This window comes from Lepisma saccharinum, chromosome 7 (genome assembly GCF_977018435.1).
Source record: "Lepisma saccharinum chromosome 7, izLepSacc3.1, whole genome shotgun sequence".
Classification (NCBI taxonomy): domain Eukaryota; kingdom Metazoa; phylum Arthropoda; class Insecta; order Zygentoma; family Lepismatidae; genus Lepisma; species Lepisma saccharinum.
This window is the reverse complement of record NC_139235.1, coordinates 51,752,386-51,776,570: the sequence shown is the minus strand read 5'-3', so window position 1 is coordinate 51,776,570 and position 24,185 is coordinate 51,752,386. Positions and strand designations below refer to the sequence as shown.

The 24,185-nt window shown below is 33.4% G+C and overlaps 1 protein-coding gene across 2 annotated transcripts in view; it reads left to right on the top strand.

Annotated features, from left to right (window-relative positions):
• Positions 1 to 22,906, top strand: part of LOC145989854 (sodium- and chloride-dependent GABA transporter 1-like) — a 239,803-nt gene extending 216,897 nt beyond the window's left edge. For both annotated transcript variants that reach the window (XM_083125312.1, XM_083125313.1), the window contains exons 9-12: positions 4,038 to 4,190; positions 8,623 to 8,826; positions 10,996 to 11,166; positions 14,267 to 22,906. In XM_083125312.1, coding sequence (XP_082981438.1) covers positions 4,038 to 4,190; positions 8,623 to 8,826; positions 10,996 to 11,166; positions 14,267 to 14,401 — 663 coding nt within the window. In that variant the 3' untranslated portion in view covers positions 14,402 to 22,906. The remainder of the gene's footprint in view (positions 1 to 4,037; positions 4,191 to 8,622; positions 8,827 to 10,995; positions 11,167 to 14,266) is intronic.
• Positions 22,907 to 24,185: the final 1,279 nt, after the last annotated feature.

The window sequence follows — 24,185 nt, the reverse complement described above, 5'->3', positions numbered from 1 at the left end:
TGAATGACCAAGAAATAAAAGTTCATCCCTTCCCACGAGAGGAGGTGGTGGTATATCGAGACAATACTTGTCTGTCTCTAGTCTCGTCTTTTTCTGTCTTTTCACACAGAAAATATAAATTAGTAAAAAAAAAACATAAGGAGAGAAGTAAAACTTACCAGTCTTTTGATTCTACATCAGGTGACTTAGTGCGGTGATCTTCTGATGCAACCTTGCAGTCGGTGCACTTTCTGCAAATGATTTGCATGTATATATGCACAATTGTATCACTTGGTGCGGAAGGAAATCCAAACTCATCACTACAAATTCTGGAGTAAATGCCAAAATGCACCTTCTGCAGTTATTCTACTCTCAACAATGACTGTGTCGTCTGACCAAGTCTAAATTTGGAAAGAGAAGGGGAGATTAGCGTAGACGAATTTCCAAGAACTTACAAGGTGCACATTTTTTCATGGCAGATGGCCTTTTTGACAGCAAGGGGTTCTGAAAGCTCTTGTTCGAAAAGTGCACAGGAAGATTTAAAGTTAAGCTGTCCTCTGTCCCCCTACTCCGGTGTATTGTTATATGCGAGCTCACTTGTAGGTATGTACAAAACCTTGCAGGCTTCAAAGCAAGACAGGAAACAGAAGCAGCAAATTCCTACGGGGATCCTTGATTTCCAGAGACCTGACTACTATGTCACGTGCTTCTTGCTGCTAACGGAAACTTGAGTGCACATTCACAAATCTAGTGCAAAAGTTTTTTTCAAGATATTCGGGGAGCAATCTTTCCCCTCCTCTGTGATTTATTCACATCAGGCAATACTAATAGCACTTGTGGGTAGAGGCGGAAGAACCAAGGGAGGAACTTTTGTTTCTTGGCCATTTAGATTTATTAAAAGCTTACTGTTTATTTTAAAGGTTATGTTCAGGGCTGATGGCTTAGTTTTAGACCTCAGAAAGAGGTAACATCATTTATTCTTATGTTCATGTGTACATATACCACCCTGCCGTGAAGGCACAATTAGGGGATGTGAGGGTAGGTCCCACACATTCTCGATCTTGGACATTTTAGAGGTGATGTGATCAGCACCATGACCTGCGTTGCCCACAGGTACCCATCGATTTTAGGCTCGATGAGGCCCAGAGCCGCTTTATACGGGAACAAGGCTGTAAAAAATTCCGACCTTAGATCATCCACCCTGGAAATCGAACCCGGGCAGTCAGATGCTCTACTGACTATACCATCGTGTCGTCTCAAATTTTTTCCACCTCCAACTTTTTACCTAGAAGGGTCAAGCTTCACCTGCTCCCCCTGGTTTGGAGTCCTTGCATCTGTATAATATAGTTGTAGATGAAAAGAATAGATTTAAAATAAGCTGCTCTCTGCCCCCTACTCATCGGGGTATGCTGGGTTTATTGTTTCACACCGACCGCACCTGAACGTACAAAACCTGGCCTGGTAGATACAAAGGAAAACTGAAAACCGAAGCGGCTAAGTCCTAAGGGGATAATTCTACCTTACACTTGATTTGTGATTTCCAGAGATGTGGTTGCGATTCTTATCTACACGTACTTCTTGCTGGTAGCAAAATCTGAATCCACCTTTATTTAACTAGTGCAGAAATATTTTTCCAATTTTTTTCAAAACGAAACATACGTGGGAAAAAAATATCGTCTCATTTTTAACACGGGGAACATGATTGGTTGGCCAATTTTTCATTGATGGAACCTTAAATCCTGAGGGTTACTTGGATTTTTTAAGTGAATAGGTTTTTTCATCCTTGCTTATGAAATAAGGCATTTTTTCCAGTTTTTTTTTTTAACCGGATGAGACGCCACCATACTATGTGAATGTTGTGCGACAGTTTCTTCATGATACATTTCTTGGTAGATAAATTGGCAGTCGTGGACCTTTTGAATGCTGTGCATGTTCTTGTGCAGATTTCATAGGTGGAAGATATGTGTATAACTCTGTACTTCATCACTGCATTTCTCATGAAATTCTAGCCTGATTTCCATTTAACATTTCTGAGTTGATTTAAATATGGTGGCCAACAATATGGTAGACCTTGGCTTGACACACACAACTACACAGACAACTCTGTTTACAATTTCTTCTAGAGCATTCATGTGAATCTTCATATGGTTTGCTTTTAATATTGTCTAGATATTATCAATAGTTTAATACTTACGAAATCACGCAACAACGAAAGCTAACTGCATGAAAATTCATGTGAATGATCTAGAAGGAATTCTAAATAGATGTAATTTTTCAATTTTCGAATATCATATCAGTTTTTCGAAAAGAGAAGAAAATTCGAAAAAACTGCCCTCGCACCAGCTAAAGGTCCAGTCAAGCCTTAAAGCGGCAAGTTCATTAGTCCGTTTGCATAGATCTCTGCAAAACACAACCATATTGAGGTGTATTGTAATACACAACACCATTTGTTAATGTCCCTTCAGGAGTCAAAATTTGAAAATTTCCATCTTAGTGGAAATCCCATAAGATTCTTCTCACGTTATTGTATATTAATTGTGATCACATCACAAAAGAAGGACCAGCCCCCGTGGTGGAGTGGTTAGCACATCACACTATGATGCCAGGGGTCCTGGGTTCAAATCCTGGTTTGTGAGTGTCCATTCATCAATTTCATCACATCATCACTCATCCCCATCTTCGCAAATTAGCCAAAAGTGGCATGAAAAGCAAAGTTAAATAAAGCAAATCAATCTATCACTAAAAAAGGACAGCCCTAATATTGCAGATTTCAAGATCAAGGGGCAGTAGCGGCTATTGGGTGCCGAAATTGGGGCAAGAACAGTTTACTTTCTTGGTAGACATTTAGAGGCCATACAAGTGAGATAAAAATAAATAAATAAAAAAAAACATAAAAAAAAAACAAACAAACTCCTCTCCTAATCGCTGCTATGTGAACAGGACATGAACTGGTACAGGGAAGGAATTCACACCATTGTTTCATGCTGGTATAAGGCCGTAGATGTTGATGGAGATTGTGTAGAAAAGCAACATGTGCAAAGGAAACATTCAGTTATACTGTGAGTGATTTTCTTTCATTTTGAATAAATAATTTCTGAGAAAGAACATACCAAAATTTAAAAAAAAGTTTAACAGTTCTTTCCTCCCTTAGGGGCTGAATTGATTAAAATCCTTTCTTATTGTCAAAGGAGAAAGACTTTCAGGTTTCTAAGTTCAGGGCTTTGGGCTGTGCATTAATGAGTCAATAAGTGAGGACATACTCTTCTGTATATTAAGATAATTGTAACAAAAACTATTATATAGATTTTTATGTTAGCTATAATATTATTATTATTATAGCGAGACATCTACACAAACTGTCAGAAATTGCAGCTATGTTGCCCTGAACAGTATGAGGATTTAATTATGTTTGACTGTAACACTATAACTTAATTTCTTGGATAACCCACACATTATCTTGTGCACTTATCCTTTTCACCACTAGAAGCCTTCCCAATGGGGTAGTGGTAGCATCGTCACCTTGTAATCAAGTCTTTGGTTCTATATCCGATGGAGGCACATATAGTGGTTCGGATCCCACTTTAAACTGTAGGTCCAGTCCCAATTTATCCTCACTGTGCATAAAGTGAACTTGAAACACGAGGCCGATCTATCAATATCATTTTCATTTATTACATGTGATGAATTTCTTTCTCGTGATTCCATCCCAGCATTTGCAATGCTTTATGAAATCCATGTGTCACTTTCTAAATATGCTCAAATATGATATTAGTGAGTGATACTAGACACATATCTAACCAGTTGCCTGATTTGTTGCTTAAGATTGTCCAGAATGTTGTGTAACATATGGCAATATTTCTCTCTCACATTGTTGAAACATTTGTGACTGAATTATATCACATTCTTCGCCTGTGCTATAACTCCATAGAAATAATTGAACCATTTATGCTTCTTGATTATTTTGTGATTCATAGTTGATTTAATTAATCCACATCAGCATATTCAGAACCCTGTGTGTGTTTTACTTATAAGTAGTTTAACTAGTATTATTTTTGCAGGTGCTTGGAATAGACAGTGAGTTCTGCATAGTTGAATCTTTTGTGACTGGTATGGTTGATAACTGGCCACAGGTTCTGCAACCTCACAGAAGGAAATTCACATTTGGAATATGTGTCCTCATGTTCCTCCTTGGTGTTCCAATGGTTACACGTGTAAGTATTATTAACAATAATCTTATTTGCTTGTTTACAGAAAACTTTGAAAGTGTGTTTGATGATTTTTTATATTTAAATCAATTTCTTTGATTAAAAGAAACCACACTTGCAATTGCTTGCATGGTTTTTTGGCACCATACACATAGTTATGTTTTTTTATATAGAAATTCTTTATCTGGTAAACCGCCCTGTAAAATATTTCAACAATTTGATTAAAGAAAAAAAAATATATATATGTAAATATACATTTTTCTATTTCGTACTGTGTTTATGAACCTACTGTGGAAATGTTTGTTGAGTGTGTTAATTAAAGTATAATAATTTCAGTAACTTTTCTACCAGTGAAAATAAAACATTCTGGTAGTACTATATAATTGTAACTTAAAATATTTTTTGTAGTCTTTGTAGCTGAATTTTGGCAACTTTTTAAGAATAATTTGCAAAATATCAGCTGCCATGTTTATTAACAGTTTAATGATAATCATACTATTTATGGTTTAACATGATTAATATTTTGTATATTATTCTGCACAAAATGTTTGTTATTTTAGCCTATAAAAATTATTGAATTTTAAGTCAAGATAAATTTAAGCATGTTCACAGTGTACATATTACATTTTTATATACCCCATCAGTACATATATTTTGTTTTCTTTCTTAGAGCCAAATAAACACCATTAAATGATTATGAGATAAATGTACTTTCACCAAACGTCATTCTTGTATCTACAAAACCCTTATGTACATTATTCTATAAATTATTTAGATAAAGTGCTTTAAATCTGATTTTTTAAAAAAAATCAGCTAATTTAAATCTTGATTTTAATCAATCCACATTTGTTGTAAGGATATAGAAAATATAGTGCCACTGTTATTATGTGCAAAGATGTAAAAAGACATTAAATACTTCTTAGCTACCAGTCTTTTGCAACCAGAATGCAAATAAATTCAGGATATGGTGCAAAATAAGATGAAAGTTGAAATGGTGGGAGAGGGTAAGAGCATACTAAAGGGGGAATAACTAATAAGCTTGCAGTCCATTTCAAGTGCATTAGAGTTGATAGATTATTAAAATTAAAATCATAAAATATGTCTGATAGTACGTATAACAAAAAGTACTTTGCAAAAGTTTTTATTTCCACGAATAATTGCCAAAACCTCTGTTACAGGTTTTTACAAAAACTATTCTTGTACCATTGAAATGTCCATCAAATCTGTGTGTCTACATGCAAATTTTCAAGTAAATGGTCAAAAGAGACTTCACAAATAACCCTCTACTTTATAATATTATGAAATTTAAAATGGGATCCTGCATGCATGGAATTACAACACACTGTTCTTTAAATCATTTGTACCACTTCACAATTTTGTTTCTTTCAACCTAGTCTCTTGCAATAACCCAGTTAAGTCATAACAGGAACTTATTATTAGTTAATTATTGCCATTAATTTTGTGTACATGTTTAATATTTATTATTTGTTCAAGTGCAAGGTATAAGTTATTTCAAATGTTTCTGCATTTAAGAAAATTCCTTTCAAATCTAAAATCTTTGATAGTTCAGATATGCATTATAATTGACTCTGTAACCCCAACAATTTATTGTGTGTTTAACCATGGGCATAACTTGGGAAGTAATTTTGAAGGGGCAGAATCACAGTTGGGCCTAATTTTTAGGGCGAAGAATCAGACTTGGGGGCCTTATTGTGAGGGGGCAGGATCAAACCTGGAGCTTATTTTTTGGGACGAGAGATTTGAAAAACTTTCCATCTCATAAAAATAGAGTCCAGGATTATTTGCAGAATAACTGGAATGTTTTACGAAATCACAAATATTACTCTTTATTACTTTGTTTCTCTAAGTTGTAAATTTTAATGAACTTGAATATTGCAAGTGCCCCTCTTGCCCCTGCCAAGTTACACATTTTATGTTATGATTTGGAGTACTACATTACTCCAGCAGAGAAGCAACACGCTCAGCAAATCACACCATGCAACCAATAGATGTCAATTCAGAAGCATAATTAGTTCCACTTTTCACCACTGACTCCTGCTCGGGAGTCAACAGAATCCAATAAAAACTGCTTGCTTCTAGATGTTCAGAGCTCAGTCGACTGCCAGATATCAACTGCAGAGCATGAACCAAGCGAACTGATCCTGGCTTAGTCTAAGTGGAACCAAGTTCCCTTTCCAAACCACGATCTAGGAAGTACAGTGCAAGAAAAAGAAAACCAGCCTGGAAGCTGAAAGCCTGATCTTATCCTAGCACAAGCTGAGCGAAACTTATGACCTCTCCTTACTCAATCATGGTCTGGTGATATCCCTTATGAGCTCCTAATAATTGAGGTCATAAAGAGGTGCTTCTAACTGCTGCATGCATAATCTAGAATCCAATTAAGGCTATTTTGTATAGTCTTTGTTCATCAAAACTAAGGGAAAGCTCATTCTTGGTGCGTACCTGTTTACTATCTTATTACTACGAACCATGATCTCTTGCAAATATGTTAACACGGAAAAATGTTAATTGCTGCAAAGAGTGTTTATGAATGTTCAATGACATGTTCTGAATATATATTTTTCACACATTCAAAATCGTGAAGTAACACAATGCAGATTGTGGCCTTTTTTGCAAATTTCAACACATTTTTTGCTTAAACAATGAGAAATGCCACAAAAATCCAACATTCTTTTATTTAGACTTAAAAAATAAAATACACCATATTTGTGCATGTATAACATATATGCTTACCAACATTTTATCTAAGAGAAAACTATAATTCATGTTATACATAGAATAATTCTGACAGCTACACGAAACCACATGTAAATGGATGTTTCCCTCAATTTTTTACCTTCCTTTCACATTGCATCACAGAGCAATATGGTGGGTTCATTGTTTGATTTGTGTATTATGGATACTTCAGCACAGAAGCTATTTCGACCTGTCATGTTATACAGGGATAAACCCCTTAACTAAAACAAAATTGAGGGCAGGTCCCAAAAAAAAAAAAAAAAAAAAAAAAAAAAAAAAAAAAAAAAAAAAAAAAAGGTATCTTAAAAACTACAATCAAAGTGGTGCAATTTTGACAGAGATCGTGCGCTAACCTACCGTTGCACAGGAGTCCAGTGTCAGTATTTATTGCACAAGAAGTAACAATCTAAAAAATAAAATCTACACCAGTGTATCAAACTCATGAAAAGGCATACGCTATGTGACCAACAATTTAAAATACTAGTTTAAAAGCACAGTGGGAGAATAAGTTTTGGAATTTTTGGTACAAAATTAACAATGAAAAGTGAAATAAAAATAACACCAATTTTGGTGACATAACATTGGTATTTGTTGCATGAGAAATAAATAAACTTCCTCAAAAATTGGTTCCAATGTATGAAACTAATGAATAGTCATAGGCCATATGACTTACAATTTTAAATATTAGTTTAAAACCACAATAAATGTATAATTGTAGGTATATTTGGCAGAAATATGTGATACATAAAAACTTGCATTTTTGGGGAAAATAACACTGATTTTGAGAAAACATAACATTTAAAAACATCTGTACTTCTTACTCATTATGTTTCAATGTAAAGCAAATAATGGTGTTTATGTTTTCATGAAGTAATTATGTACAGTGTGTTTTATTTTTAAAAGTCCTCCGAGATTCTAAAAACCTATAACTTTTAAAGTGATAGGCTTATACAATGAAATATTGTTTGTTGCACAGGAAAAACTTTAAAATTAATGTTTTAAGTGGTTTGGTTAATTGCGAGATCTTCAGCTGGGGATCATTCACATCCAAACACTCTTGCAATCTTTGTTTTAATCCGAGAATTCCAATCTGATATGGCAAATCTGGTTCGCATCCCGTAGCCTTAAACTTTTTGTACCATCTCTGGATATTTGTCTGTGCAGGAGGTGTTTTTCCAGCCATTGTTTGGAACCTTCTGCACCAAAACACAAGATTTTAACCCAGCAAGGCATAACAAGCACTTATATTTTTCCTGCATCGATGTCATCTTGGAATGACATGATTGTGTGATTACCTGCACACACGTCATTGAGCAGTGTGGGATACCCGGTCGAGGCACATGGCACAATGGTTTGGATCCCACTTTAACCTGTAGGTCTAGTCCCGATTAGCCTTTCTGTGCATAAAGTGGACTTAAAGCAACAATTCAATTCAATTCAGCAGTGTGGGCAGAACAAAATTTAAAATTCTTCTCCCAGTAAAATAAATATTTCATTGTAATAGACCTTAGTTTTAAAGTTATAGCTTTTTAGAATCCTGCAGGACTTTTAAAACACACTGTATATTTTAATCTCTTATGAACAGAATTTCTGTTCGTTTTGAACCATGGGCCATTGCAGGATTTTATTTTTACTGATTGTGTAGAGATTGTATTTGTGATTATCTTTCACCTTTTCTTAGGGTGGAGCCTACCTCTTCCAATTAATGGACTTCTACTCGGCTAGTGGGATGTCTCTTCTGTGGGTATGCTTTTTCCAAACGATCGCCATTTCATGGATATTTGGAGCAAAGAAGTTCTGTGACTGTGTGCACCAGATGATGGGAGTTCGTCCAAATATGTTTTGGTATATCTGTTGGGTGGTTCTTGCTCCATCAGTAATGGTGGTATGTATTGAGTATTATTGCCTTTCATTCAATTGTAATATGCTGTTCAGTGTGTACCATTGTTTATTTTAATCTAAAATATGCTTCTTTGTGTATAAATATATGCTTAATTTAATGTTACATTTTATTCACTACAGATTCTTGGTCCAAAAAAATTAATCCATTTTGTGCTTAAATGAAAATTGAATGGCAGTGCACTGTGGTCTATGAACCTTTCCTTGAGTTTGATTGTCATCTTCATTGGCTGATGCTTCACTGTTGCCGTAATGATCACTTATGCCAGAATGCTCCACATCACTATCTTCTGAATCAAGAATATCCCCTGTTCCTCATGTACACTTTCATAGTCTGTATCTTCCATTAACCATCACAATATGTGAGTATTTCCCATCATGAAAAGGACACTAAAAGCAAGAAGAACAATACAATTCATAAATAAAAAAAAATAAAAAATGCAAAACAACAGTCCCGTGATTGGTCAACACGTGAGCGTCACTCTAACATCAGACAATGTGTTGACAGGATCACAGCACAGCTCCTACTAATGAAATTGAATGCTCCACCCTATTATATTTTCCCACCCGTAACAAAACAAAAGACAGCTAGACTGTGTTTCAAAGAGCTTTCTGTTTTATAACATATGTACTAAAAGCAGATAATTTTCAATGTTAGCGCAGCACTAACATGTTGACCAACTCCAGGTTAAATTCATACTATGGGAATGAGAGACGCGGTAATAGATAATTAAGGTACTCACGTTTTCTGCAAAGCTGTTTTACATTATTTTCTTTTAATTTCGGTAGCCACTGCAACCATCCTTTTTGGAATTCGTTGTTTTGTTGCTTGGCGCGTTTCTGTTGTCCAGGTTAAAGATGTCATTAAATGACACTTTACATATTTGCATTTGTGAAACGATTTGCTTATTTATGTTTTTGTTGCAAACTGCTATCATTAAACAAGCTTAATTGCTAAGCAAAAGGAAACAACTGCAGGCACAATACATTATGCATACTTTTCATTAATTATACGAACTGGATGTTAATATTGTAGTGATTCTTACTAATGTTTTCAGTCTAATATAACTACAGTAAATACTGAAAGTGTTGTCTACATTTTCAAGACATAATCTAATTCTCTGACACACGTTTTGAGTTGAAGTGACTCACACCTCTGACCTGTGTAAATAATTTTTGGAGTTCCTCATATGTTGTACTTGATTCTTGGTAATCAGATTTCTCAGTAGCTTTAAGGGCTTTATCTAACTTTTCTCATTATCCATTATCAATCAGTCCTGGATATAAAGGGTGTCCCAACAAGAACGCTGGATTTCATAATGTAAAAAAATCTTTTATTTTCATGAAATGTCATACATTTCTACATCATTACAAAGGGTACATGTTGCCAGTCAAGTATGAAAAACAATATCTGTCATATTGGCTCTATTGATGAAATTACTGATGACTCTTACACAGATATCTGACCAATGACAGGTTGGATTTCCTCCTTGAGTTCTGGTAGGATTCAGAGATTGATTTCATAAACCTGCGAGTTCACATACCCCCGAAGGAAGAAGTTGCAGGGTGTGAGGTCACATGACCTTGCTGGCCAGTTCTGGTTGCCATTGCACAAAAGACTTGGCCTGGAAATTTATCGTGCAGCAAGGTAATCGTCTCATGGGAGGTGTGGCAGGTAGCGTCAACCTGCTGGAATCACAAGTGTTGAATATTCACACCATTCAAATGAGGCCACAACCATTTTGTAACCACAAAAGACAACAGTACTTAAATTTATAAGAACAGTGCCTCCAACTCAACAACAAAACAATGGCACAATTCAAAGTCTGTGTTTTGTTCTGTTTGTGGTGTTCTGTTGGGACACTCTTTATATGTGTGAGAGAGAGGGGAGGCACACCCCAGTACATTTGTCACAGTCTTTAAATCGATTTGAAATAGGAAAGATTAAAAAAAGGTTCTTTGGGAAGTTGAGTAACATAAACTAAGCATTATTATTATTATTATTCCTCACCATACTTTATTGGATTTTTCTTCCTGACAATAAGCAGAAATCATAGTGTGAACCTGTTACATAAAATTAATGTTTGAATGTGATCTTGTATGTGATTAGAGAGTGTTATGATTCTCAGTAAGCATTATTTTTATTTTCTTCTAGGGAATTTTCATCTTTTACATTGTACAGTATTCACCTGTAACTTATGGAAAATCGTATCAATATCCTACCTGGGCAGAAATATTAGGCTTTGGCATGAGTTTAGCATCTATGCTCTGGGTGCCTGGTTATGCCATTTACTATGTTTTTGCAACACCTGGATCAATAAAAGATGTAAGTAATTACACGTTAGTGATTTATGACTACTTAGAATGTGTACCATATTTCTGGTGTTTTTTGATGTTACAGCAGTTTTCCACACAAGAAGGTGAAGGGGATATTACTCCAGTCTTTAATTTTATTTTGAATATTTTAATCTTGTTTATTGTTTAGTAAGGTATCATGCTGGTCTTCAAATATGAAAATTACATTCTAGTTCTTTAATTTAATTTCTTGCATTTGATGTTTAGATAGAATACATGTCTTTATACATCCACATAATTTCTCTTTATCCATCAAGGGATTTGTTTGTCGTGGAGGACTGTGATAGAAGTGTCTCTTTAATTTTACTCTTTCAGAGGAAGCTAGTCACTTAAATTGCAGAACCTTACTGATTTGATGGTGATAACTGAATGATGGAACACACATGAGATCTTGTATTCTTACAATTGGCATTTATTACATGCTTATAGAAGCTGATAATTGTCTCTTATCCACTGGCAATTTCATTTGCGAGAACAGCTAAAATTGAGAATAGTAATTGCAAGGAATTATGTAGAAAGTTTTATTTAAAATTTTTAGGGCAATTGAAGTGTTATGGCCAGGTCCTTTATGGCATAGGAAGGGAAGTTATGATTTGTTTTTAAGTAGTTAGTTCTACAGGGTAAAGAAAAAAGGTAAAGTTCTCCCCTGTACTTAGCAACACACCACGAAGGCGAAAGTGTGGGGGTAACGCCCCACACTTTCTTGATCCGGTCGTAAGTAGGGGTGATGTGATCAGCATCATGCCCCTGACTGCCTTTACCCCTCAGGTTTCCACCAGGTACCCATGTCAATAGACGCTGGGTGGGTGCCGGGGCCGCTTCCAACGTTAGAAAAGTTCCCGGATTTGAACCAGCCAGCGATCGAACCCGGGACTTCTAGCATGGTAGTCAGATACGTTACCGACTGAGCCACCACGGCTATTTCTACAGGGTGTCCACATGAAAACTTCCTGATTTCAAATTACAATTTTGAGGAAACTATTTGACATAGAGCCTTGTGGTTTGCAGCATCATGTAAAGCAACTGATTTTTTTTAAAAAAGTAATTTAGTGCACTTCTACGTGGGCTCCTTTTGTAGCCCTGAAAATGTCTAGCCAATACTTGATCTCGACCAATGTGCACACTAGCATGTCAGGGGTGATTGAGTTGATGGCATTCTCAGTTCTCCTGTGGAGATCACGAAGGTCATGAACAGGTGAAGTGTAGACCGTGTCTGTTGCATAACCCCACAACAAGAAATCCAGAGGGTTCGTGTCCAGAGATCGTGGTGGCCATCTGATTGGTCGATCATGTCCTATACATTGTTGTGGGAGCGTTCCGTCTAGAAAGTCAAGAACATACAAGCATCCAAACTCCAGTGTGGTGGTGCACCATCGTGCTGGAAGATCACATTTGGAGAGGAAGGAGCTGAGGAACAGCAAATTGCTCAAGCATGTCCAAATACCAGTTCACGGTTACCGTTTTCTCGATGAAGAAAAAACGTTCTGACAACTCAGTCTTTCATCATTGCACATCACACATTCACCTTTTTGCATTTCCTGACATGTTCCTGAACATGATGGCATTTCTCAGAACCCAGGATGAGAACCTTGTGCCAATTAACATTCCCAGATGTGTGAAAGTGTGCTTTGTCACTGAAAATCACATTCCTCAGGTAGTTGGGTTTTGCTCGATTCTTTCCAGCATCTCAATATCAAACTGTTTGTGTTGTGGTCTGTCTTATTGTCTTATGGCTGCGGTGCCTAAACAATGTATATGTACAGACGAAGACATTTATGCAGCACCTTGTCAACAGTTGAGCATGGGATGTTCAGCTCTTGTGACACTCTGCAAACTGACTGATGGGCTTCTCTCAAGGTCTCCCTGATGACCTCTACAGTTTCATGAGATGTGCGTTTTCTGCCAGAACCTGACTGTCGGTCAACACTCCCAGTAGCTAGGAACTTGCATACCAAGCCTTATTTGTCATTACGTCTGGTAGCTCCCGTTCAAACGCACATCTGAAATGTCTTTGGACTGACATTGACGATTTTGTTTCCGCATACCACACCATGCACTGTGCTCTCTCTTGTAATGTTGTCATCTTTGCTAATTACTCAGCACAAAAAAAAAAAAACAAAAAAAAAAAAAAACCTCTTTTTGTATTGCTTTACATGATGCCGCATACTGCAAGGTTCTATGTTGAATAGTTTCCTCACAACTGTAATTTGCAATCAGGAAGGTTCATTGTTCTAGCCTTTCAACTGTCGTTTTTTTAGACATTTGGAGCAAAATGGGTGGAGGATGGAGTTGTATCTCCCATCTACAGTGCCTTGCCAAACCATTGGGAAATTGTGACAAAAGTGAATCTGCTTCTGTGCTAAAGAAATTTACATCACTGCTGTAATTTCAATTGGTTGGAAATGTTAAATTCAGACAAATTTTTTGATTGAAATGGATTGTGCATGGTTTATAAAGCCTCTTTACAAGCCCTTTATTTTCCACCTTTACACATTTCTGTGTTACCTTAAACCCTATCTATAAGGAGTCCAAATATTGTTAGTCATGATGGTATTAGAGGCTGCCAAGGCCTCCTTTATTATTTCCAGAGAGACCATAAATCCCAAAGTAAAATCGAGGTTTCACTGTGTTTAGACATTTACTTTTAAAAAATAGGGCATGGAGATTATATTAATTTACCATAAAAATTATAAGAAAATGGTAGAATATTGCACTAAGTTATAAGATATTTATAGATATATCAGATCAGTAAAATTTTTATGTAGTTATAGTGTAGTAAACAGTAATATCTTGACCCGTTGAAATGATAATGTGTTCAAATTTTATTCATAATTTGATTAAATCATAAAATAAACTCAATCAACTTTATTACCACTATTATTTCTATTATTATTAATTAGTATTGGTATTGGTATGTGGGAAAAAGGAACAAAAGTAACAATTGGTAGTGGAAATGAGACTTTCCAGCAATTTTTGTATTTATTATTCAACATTGAATACTACAAAGATACTAAAGTATGAATTGTTGCTACAATTGTCAAGTTCTTACGTACATGTGTTCTTTGTTCTAGAACATCGTGAAAGGTTTGCAACCAAACATCAAGTCAAGAGCCAAGATTCCGAAGGGTCAGAAGACTGCCGTCATCCCAATGTCAGAAAGCAGTGCTGGTTTGTTGTCGAAGAATAACTCTTTCTTAAATCCGTAACCATCGCTCATGGCTAAACAGTACAGAGGCACTCCAACGAGCCACATCAGGGTTGGAAACCATGGAGGTCATGAGGGTTGGCCTGAGACAAGCAAATAGGCTACATCTCAGGCCACTGTACTTCCACCCATATTATAATCCACCTACAAGCAAGTCACTACTTACCTGCAGTATTTGGTGACAGTCTTATAATGTTGTGCAAGGGTGGTCATGTAGAGTACAGAACTAGAATGAAAAGAACGAACATTTTGTAAGGAAATCAAAATAATTAGATCAATCTTGATTTCTTTCACACTAATCTTTTGTCATTGAAAAACATGTATACATTTAGCAGAAATTGGTTTGCAATTCGTGATGAAGTCTCATTATTAAAAAAATCTCAGTTTTAGACATACATCATTCTATGACATATTACATAGCTCAGTTAGTTTAGTAAAGAGAAATCAGTTCTTGCTTTAGAACATTTTGTAAAAAAAGCAGTGTTAGATAAATTTGAAAAGGCCTATGTGCGACATGCATTTCCTTTCCAGTAATAGAATGCAATACATATGATAACTTAAATAAATTTAATTTAATTTAAATACAATCGTGTGCTTAGAACAATGCACTTAAGCATGTCACATTTTTAAGAACAATGTCTCACTAAATTGACATATCAAGAAAACTGTAATAATTTATTGCTAAAAAATAAACACATGTTGAAATTAAAGAAAGGTTTCCACATTGCAATATTTACTACATTTTCAGTTATAGTTATGTGGATATAATGAAATACACCAGAAGGTAGATAGACAAGTTTTTTTATTTTAGCTTCATCGAATATTGAATATAATGCACAAGATATTTGTGCGAGTATTTGTAACAAAAAACTTACAATAGTTTATGAAGTTTTCATTGTTGTTACTATTGTTGGGAGGTATGTGCAAGAATTGTTTAGATTTATGGTCAGCATCCATAGTTCAATTCAACAGTGCAAATGAACACCATTTTGCTGTAAAACGTAAATAGAACATGGCAAATCTGTTTAATCTGCACTATTCATTTTTCAAACATAGTGCAGAAAAGGTATTTCATTTTGAGTGAACTATAATTTGCATTCTTGATTATTTTACTATGGATGCATTGAAAGTAAGCCTGAAATGGTTGTGCCTCTAGTTCTATATTTATTGTTGAGATGACTTGTAATCGTTGTAGAATACATGGAGTTGTCTACAATTACAGACCAAATTTTATAAGACTAATTATCATCATGATGTGAAAATTGTTTGTAATTTCACACACAACAGTGACTACAAATTATGTTTTCTGATATGAAGAACACATAATAATAATACAAAGTAACTATGTATTCACTGTAATAAATAAATCATGTAATGCAAAGTATTGGTATGTAATATTGATATCCAAATGTTTTTAGAAAAACTTTAGCATCTGTATATTTCTATAAGATTCCTATAAAATTGTAGATAGAATATGAAATGCCATTTTTTTTGTTAACCACAATTGAAATGACATGAAGCAATTAGTTTACATTACTTTGTTGAAATTAAGTAATAAGGAACTAATTTTTTAACAGTAGAGATGAAAATTTTAAGTACATGATTTTTTGTGTCATTTTGTAGTTTTCTTTTGCAATGTGAATTTGAAATGCTGTATTCTTTACATTTTGATACTTTATTAACAATATTTTGGTAGAGAGAAAAACATAAGTTGATAGTTTTCAAACTAAAATATCTTCATCAAAGAATTTACATGTAGTATGATGAAAATTTATTGGATATTATGTAGACTGTTTTCATTTTATAACAAGTTGGGGGGTTATGTAAAAAATTTCACTCCTAACATTTTATGAAAATATGTGATATTTTTATTTTACATCTTTGAACAGTGCATGGCCCAAAATAGTTTCTTGTCCCTACTGAAAATTCTGTCTACTGTTTTCAGTAGATCAATTGGTGTTTTGAAACACCTCCTGTTTTCAATAGATCAATTGGTGTTTTGAAACACCTCCTGTTTTCAATAGATCAATTGGTGTTTTGAAACACCTCCTGTTTTGAGTAGATGAACTGTACTGCTAATGTTTTCTACATTTTTTTACTAGCCCAACTGTGTCTACTATCTGAAGTAGCTGAACTGTATTCTTAATGTCTTCATAACATAATTGCACAACTAACATCTTTTATTGTGTAAAATGTATGAAAACAGTACTATTATCAGTAATGAAAAGAAATCTTATACATACATACAACTGAAAATGCAATAAACAACTAAAATAAATGTATGGTAAAGCATGTGGAATTTGCTACTTACACCGCACAATAAAAAATCAAATATAGTGAACATGCTTTTGAGTGTGTAGCTTTATTGCGGTTAACACACTTGTAGAAAATTGAAGAACATACTGTTTTAGACATAAACTTACATATTTTTCTTCCTATATTCAAACAAAAACAGCAAAATATTAGTTTAAACAAAATCCTGACTTCCAATGTTTGAAAAACCAACAAGTAAATACTGTTGACTATGTTGATCAGCTCATTTCTGCAATTGCATTGCACAGCCATGAAAATTCCATGCTCAAAAAAAAAAAAAAAAAAAAAAAGACAACTGATATGATTCAGTTCATGTACTGTTTTTCCAATGCACTTCTAAATCACTGAAAATGTGTTGTCAAGAATTAAACTATATATTCTTGGAGTCACATTGTATTTTCAGTCCAGTAGACCTACAGTTGGGTTTCAGTGCATTTCATAGTACACAGTAGAAGGCATTTGAAAACAGTAGAATTTGTGTACTGTAAACAATAGTAATTTCCTGTAGGGATATCATCATATATGTGTAAATCTTATTGTGAATTATGTAAACAATTTTACCAGGTCATGATACTTTATTTTCCTATAGTTTAAATTTTATTTTTATGTATGTAATCAGCCTAGAATGTTAGGAGTTCCAAACCTTCTAGGCATTAGAACCAATAAATATGTTCAGATTTTTTTCATACAAGCAATCGTAGAATATTATATTGCTCAAAAAAATTGTAAGTTTATGTTGTGCCATGAACATTTGTTGCTATTTTATATGTGCATTTAAATAGTTGTAAATAATACTTCATTGCTAACTAGTATTCATATTAAATTGTTAATTCAATTATTCTATGTATTATGTAGGCATGGGTGTGCCCAGAAAATAAATTCTGGAGGGTTTTAACAGGGTGAAACATCCAAATCCATAAATTGTAAGTAAACTTATACACTTTCTGGATGTATATGTTCTAAATCTATGAATTATATGAGATTCATTTCTAAACTATTACCCATTGTAGGTTTTGTCAACAAAATATACATACAATATGTTTTAGAAAATACATTACATGCTTTCAAAGAAAACTCCTTTTTAATTTCTCACAGTGGTTTAATGTTTGGGCAAGTGTTGTATCTCCATCAGCTCACCATTATTGTTCCTGCATTTCATTACTCAGATTACCTCATCAGAAACTTCCCGAATCATTTCCCACAGAGCGATTTCTTTTGTTTAGAGATCAAATCTGGTGTCAGGAGTGTGTGGTGGGTACACAAAGCCTGTAGCAGCAATACCTAACTTTATCTGATAGTTGCACAATGGGTAAGTACATTTCTGAGGTTGGGATGTGTCAGTGAGAATGGCCCAAAATAGTTTCTAATACCTACTGAAAATTCTGTGTACTGTTTTCAGTAGATCAATTAGTGTTTTGAAACACTTACTGTTTTCAGTAGATCAATTAGTGTTTTGAAACACCTACTGTTTTCAGTAGCTAAACTGTACTGCTAATGTTTTCTATTGTTTTTAGTAGCCCAACTGTGTCTACTGTTTTCAGTAGCTGAACTGCACTGCAGTGAGTTCCCTATATTGTCACCATTGTGCAACTATCAAGTATGGGTAGGTATTATTGTTGCAGTTTTCATGCATGTGTTGATGATGACATTCTCATGCATTTTTGCCACAGGCCACCTGAATTTTGATAAAAAAAAATCGTTGAACATGTTTCAGCACTGCATCAACCTCTTCTGGTACTACACACGTCCACATGGCCCCCAACTGACAACGCTCACTTTCTGATTGCACATGCACTGTGTTATCACCTTTTTCTGAGAGTGGTGCCACTTTTAAATTTACAGCCCACGTACTTGATTGAATTCTATCTGAAAACATGTGTGGCAATCAGAGCAGTTGCATTATCGTGCCTGTCAATCACACACAGTATTCAAAACTTTTGAAGTAACCCTCATGTGTTAATGTTTTATTAGAAATTTTGCTCAATTTTACATAGAATGATATATCTTTTAAGTGTATTCAAAAAGCATTTCTCAAAGAACAAAATATGTCAGCATAGAGTCAATTCTCAATTTATTATTAAATTAAAAATGTCTTGTATTATTCTCTATATTAGTTTGTTGTAGTGAAATTTGATGAGTGGCACCCACCACATGTGTCTCATATTGCAACCAAAGAGTCTTATGTAAGATATATGATCATCTAGAGAATTTCGATGTATGTTGATTCTCATTCTGTGTTGGAATAATTGCATTTTTGCAGGTAATATATTCCAATAAAATTGCAGTTGCAACAGTCTTCATTTTAAATGGATCCAGTTTTTCATATCTGCTATGCAGCCTGTAAAGAGACAGCTTTGAAATTCTAAAGATATAAATGAACTTCATTTTTAATAATACAAGATAAAATACTTTTTAAAAAAAACCTTTTCAAATCCTCCTCTCTTGGCACACCCGTTGTGTTAGGTTATTATGTTTATATTTACTTTTGTGTGTCTGTGAACTATTTATACTTTCAAGTTGTGAATTTTTTGTTGTTTCTTTTATGAAGAGAAAAGTGCCAAACTATATTTAAATCTTGTTTGGAGGTAGAGACCAATAATTGATGAAGTGATGTAATTGTGCACTAAAAGTACTCCAAATCAGATTTTGTTATTTTTCAACACATATCAAGTATTACATAACACATTTTTATAAGCTTTTTATTTGCACAAGATCATAAAATTTTCTTAATTTTTTTTTTTTTTTGGGTGGGGATTGAAGTTTAATTTTTCATTTGATAGATTATCAAATATCAAGCTTTTAAAATAAAGGCACTGTTGACCACAATTGAAATGACATAATGCAATTAATTAATTGTAATTTGATTCTAAGCTAATGCAAAAGAAATTAAGTCATAAGAATCTCTTGATCAGAATATTTGATCACAAACATACATGCACACACAATCCTTATGTTAATCTAATGTAATCTGAAGAAATAAACTTCATTAAAAGAAGTGTTGGTACTGCTCTTTCTATGAGTGTAATTGTTTTTGTGATAGTGGAAAGTTCAATGGTACACTTGTGTAATTAATATATTATTATTATCTTAATACATTACTTGCCATTTTTCTCTCTCTGCCAATTCACATTGAATTGTATGCTTTTATTGCTGATACTATTTAATTATAATCTACAGTTAGAGCTTTTTATATCACAGTGGATTAAAACTTTCGTTTGTCAGAAACTCTATAGGCAGTACAATATTAATCTATGAATGTAATGAGTTCATAATTAGTTAGACACTAAATGCCAACTTTATGAGAAATGATATATCATAAATATACAGTAAATTGAGTGAGATTTTAGATTATTATTTGTGCTAAATAATGGCAAGAAGTACACTTATAGTTATAAGTTAGAAATACTTATATGAGCTTGCTTTTCTGTGAAAGTGTTAATCCATCAAACCTTAATAACTGCAATTGCTTTTGTAACTTGGTAGATACTCGCACCTTCTAAAAGAACACTGAATCTCATCAACCTTCCTTTATTGTATTTTAAGAACTATTGTTATATTCTTGGCCTTTTACAAATATTGAACCAAGTGGTAACAATTAATTCCAAAATTTTGATTGCAGACTTTTGCTTCAGATATTTTGAACTTGTCCTTGTTGCATTTTAGACACTCTATCATAACCAATTGGTCGATTGTAATGAATTGTGTTCAATTGGAACTGATTGGTCAATTGTGTGATGAATTGGTTTCTATTAGAAAGTATTTTATTGTTTTCAGTATATTTGTATATATAAACACTACTATTACAAGTAATGAAAAATTCTTATCTATAGAACTGGAAATGGAATGGAGAAATTATATATAGCAACTAAAATAAATCTCTGGAAAAGCAAGTGGAATTTGCTACTTAGGAAAGTTTTCACATACTTTTTTTTTTTTCAAATATATGAACATGTTTTTTAGGTCTGTAGCTTCATTCTGTATAGCACACTTATGGAAATCGAAAAACAAACGGTTTCAGTTATAAATTGACATGTTGTTATTCATATTAAATGTGAAAAGAGCAAAAAATTAGGTTAAAGTAAAAATGCCCCATTGAGTCAATAAATGAATTTATAACATATTGATTCTGCAATATATACAAACTTACAATTGGATACAATTCACTAATTGGAAATTGTCCTGCATTTCCAATTGGTTTCAGTTGAGATTCTGATTGAAACCAATTCATTCTGATACCTTTATTGGGCATCCAATAGAATCCAATTCCAATTGAAACCAATTCAATCCAATTGAAATTTTAATTAGAACAAATAGGCCAGCTGGGTATACAACTAATTGTATGTAAATTTTCATGTTTTTTTCTGAATTTTGTTGCTCAATTAATTAATTAGAATGACAATATCGACTATACTGATGTAGAGTTTCAGCTGTTCTTGTTATTTGTTATGTACGTTTATTGTGTGTGTTTGTGTGTGTGTGAGAGAGAGAAAGATATGGGGGAGAGTATGTGTGTGTGTGTGTGCAGCTTGGTTTACATGTAGAATGTGTTGGTGCAAAAAATTTATAGAGTGTAATCATTAATTTATTTTTACTCTTGCTGTTGGAAAGTGCTTGTGTATAAACACACATCGTGAAAATGTTATTATTTCATGATCTTGTAAAAGAAAAGATATTAGAGACAATACTCATACTTGATATTTTTATATTGTTAGGAAAAGATATTTTCTTTTCTTGAAGAGTTACATGAAAAGCATATAATGAAAACAGAAAAGACATAATTAGCAGCTTCATTGAATAAACCACATTTGATCAAGTTCTTTAATAGCTTTGTCTCAATTTAAATTACCGTAATAAATAAAATTAGTAAGGTTTTATCTTAATCATGAATTATTGCTGTCAGTCAGTACAGATCCCTAGATTATTTCCTTTCTTAAATTTACGTTCAGTGCCTTTCTCTTTTCCATATTACTGTTTTCATAACTTGAGAATATTTTTTTTCATGTCATATACATGGTTAAAAAGTTACTTCTTTGTATAAAATAATAAGAATTCTATATTTCTTGTAAACAAATATATTAAATAACAATATTATTAAATAAATGATCAATTGGTTCTAGAGAATCAGTCACTAAAATTCGTGTGTAATATTATATTTGTTGGCAGCAAAAGATGTAATTTATATTATTTTACACAAATAAATCAAATGTCAATTTTAAATTACTTTGCTTCTAATTCACTTGGCAACACATACATTTATACATACTGTTTTAATCGTACTCTGCAGTTACAGGTTTTATGCACTATTATCTTTCAAATATTTGCATTGTAGTACACCAAGAAATTTTGTGAGTACCTAAAATATTGTAAATGAGACTTCACTTTGTTTTGCACTTCTCATTTGCATGTTAGCATTTATACTGTGTAAGCACAATCAATGTTACACCTAAATACTAGCTTTATTATGAAAAGTATTGTGTGTGTGTGTGTGTGTGTGTGAGTGTTTGTGTGTACTGCAGGGGATATAGTTGGTAGCATCAAAATGAAATCGAATAATTGCTTCTTTTGGAACTCTTCTTTCTGAAATATTTTGATTTCAAAGAGATAGGTTGTAAGTGTAACTGAATACATTTCGAAGTGCACGATGAGACATACAGACTTACTCAATTCCAGGACATCTATTATTCTTAGAAAGGAAAACTGAAATTACATTTTCAATATAAATTATATGAGTATAGTTATTAGCAAATATTGTTACTGGAATATAAACATTTCAGAAAAGGAGGTTTGAAAATGTAAAATAACAATACTGCACATCTGCACTAAAAATATATAATATTTTTAATAATATTAATTTTGGGTGTAAAGCTCATTAAAATTGCTAATATTATTAAAACCAATCGAAATATTATCAAATTCAAAAGAGAGTATAGTGGAACGACAAAGAAAAAAAACCTGTGCAGACCCGCGACTGCTGTGCACTGCACTCCCCCATGGAGGGGAGGTCCAGAGGTCCATATGGCCTTAGTTGAACGGAAGAAAGGAAAGATGCATTACTTGAATTAAAACTGAATCAATCAATCAATATGTTTATTCATCATTAAGCATTACAATAATGCAATAGATGCTGTCATCAGTACAAATTATAAATCATAATACAAGAATAGTATAAATAGTATGTAGCTGCCAAGTGAAATCAACTATCTAAAAGAAAAAGCCAGTATTATGTATACTGCTTCACTGAGTATTTCATTTAGTTGTGTAATTCATTTATAGAACATGAATTGTGAGTTGAACATCTTCATTTGAAGATTTAGATTTTTAAAATTAAGCGAGAGTGGTCATATGTGCCATCAATTTGAAGCTGCTATGCAAGTAAGTTCCTTACTTCTTTCTCCCTCTGAGTTTATTTCTAAAAAGTCTTTTCTGTTTTCAGGTACTTAGCAAAAGATAAAGTGTTTGATGAAAGTATGACATCAAGAAATAATACATGAAGGATGTACTGTTTTATATAATTTCTATGGTGTACTTAATTCATATAAATATATGTATATATATACTTATATGTGTATATATATATATACACACAGGGTACAAAACGAAGAATTTCAAATAATGTTCATTTTCAATTATTCATTTTATAACTATTTCCTTTTTACATGTATTATTTTTTCATCATGAAATTGTTTGCTACAATAAATGGTACATCGCTTACTTTCATGTCTTCAATTCGCCCTGTTCCTTAATGTCCGCTATATAGAAATTAATTATGAGCATATTATTATATTATTTATTTATTATAATAAATATTCTATGGAAAATTATTTTCATAGTGACTGGAACTTGAAAGAATGCAGATGCAGAAAAATAAATATTTAAGAGTTATAAATATCATGTATGCGTAGGGTTACCAGACATTATGGTGGGTCAATTTTTTTCCAATATCAAAAACATAGAGGACCAAAATTTTGCATTATGTGTTGAAATTTTCACATAAAAAATGTATTGTCCAAAATTAATTTTTCAGCAGCCCCTCTAAAATTAAAGGAGACAGACGTTTTTAGTTTACAAAAAGTGGTTTTGTTTTATATTTTTATGTTTAATGTGCTTTGTCTATTAGCCATGGAAAAGATGCTGACAACCCTTATTGTAATGAAAATCAAAATTTCCACCTACGATGATCAGAAATGTAGTATGAAGTGTCCTTGGAGAATGTTAGAAGTTAAATGTCGAGTGATTCCAACTCTTCTCAGCTGGTTACTTGTTACTATTTAATAATAATAACACATGGTGCAACAGCCTCACTCCCACCTGATCCTACTCACTCACTCACCCCAGGTGGTAGATCATCCAACCAATTATCGGGTGACGTGTGGTCACAACAATGAACCCTCCATACTGAAAATGGTTGGCCAAATGTAGGAACATATCATTGAGCAATGGTAATTTTGGCCATGGTTCCAACATTGGTCAGT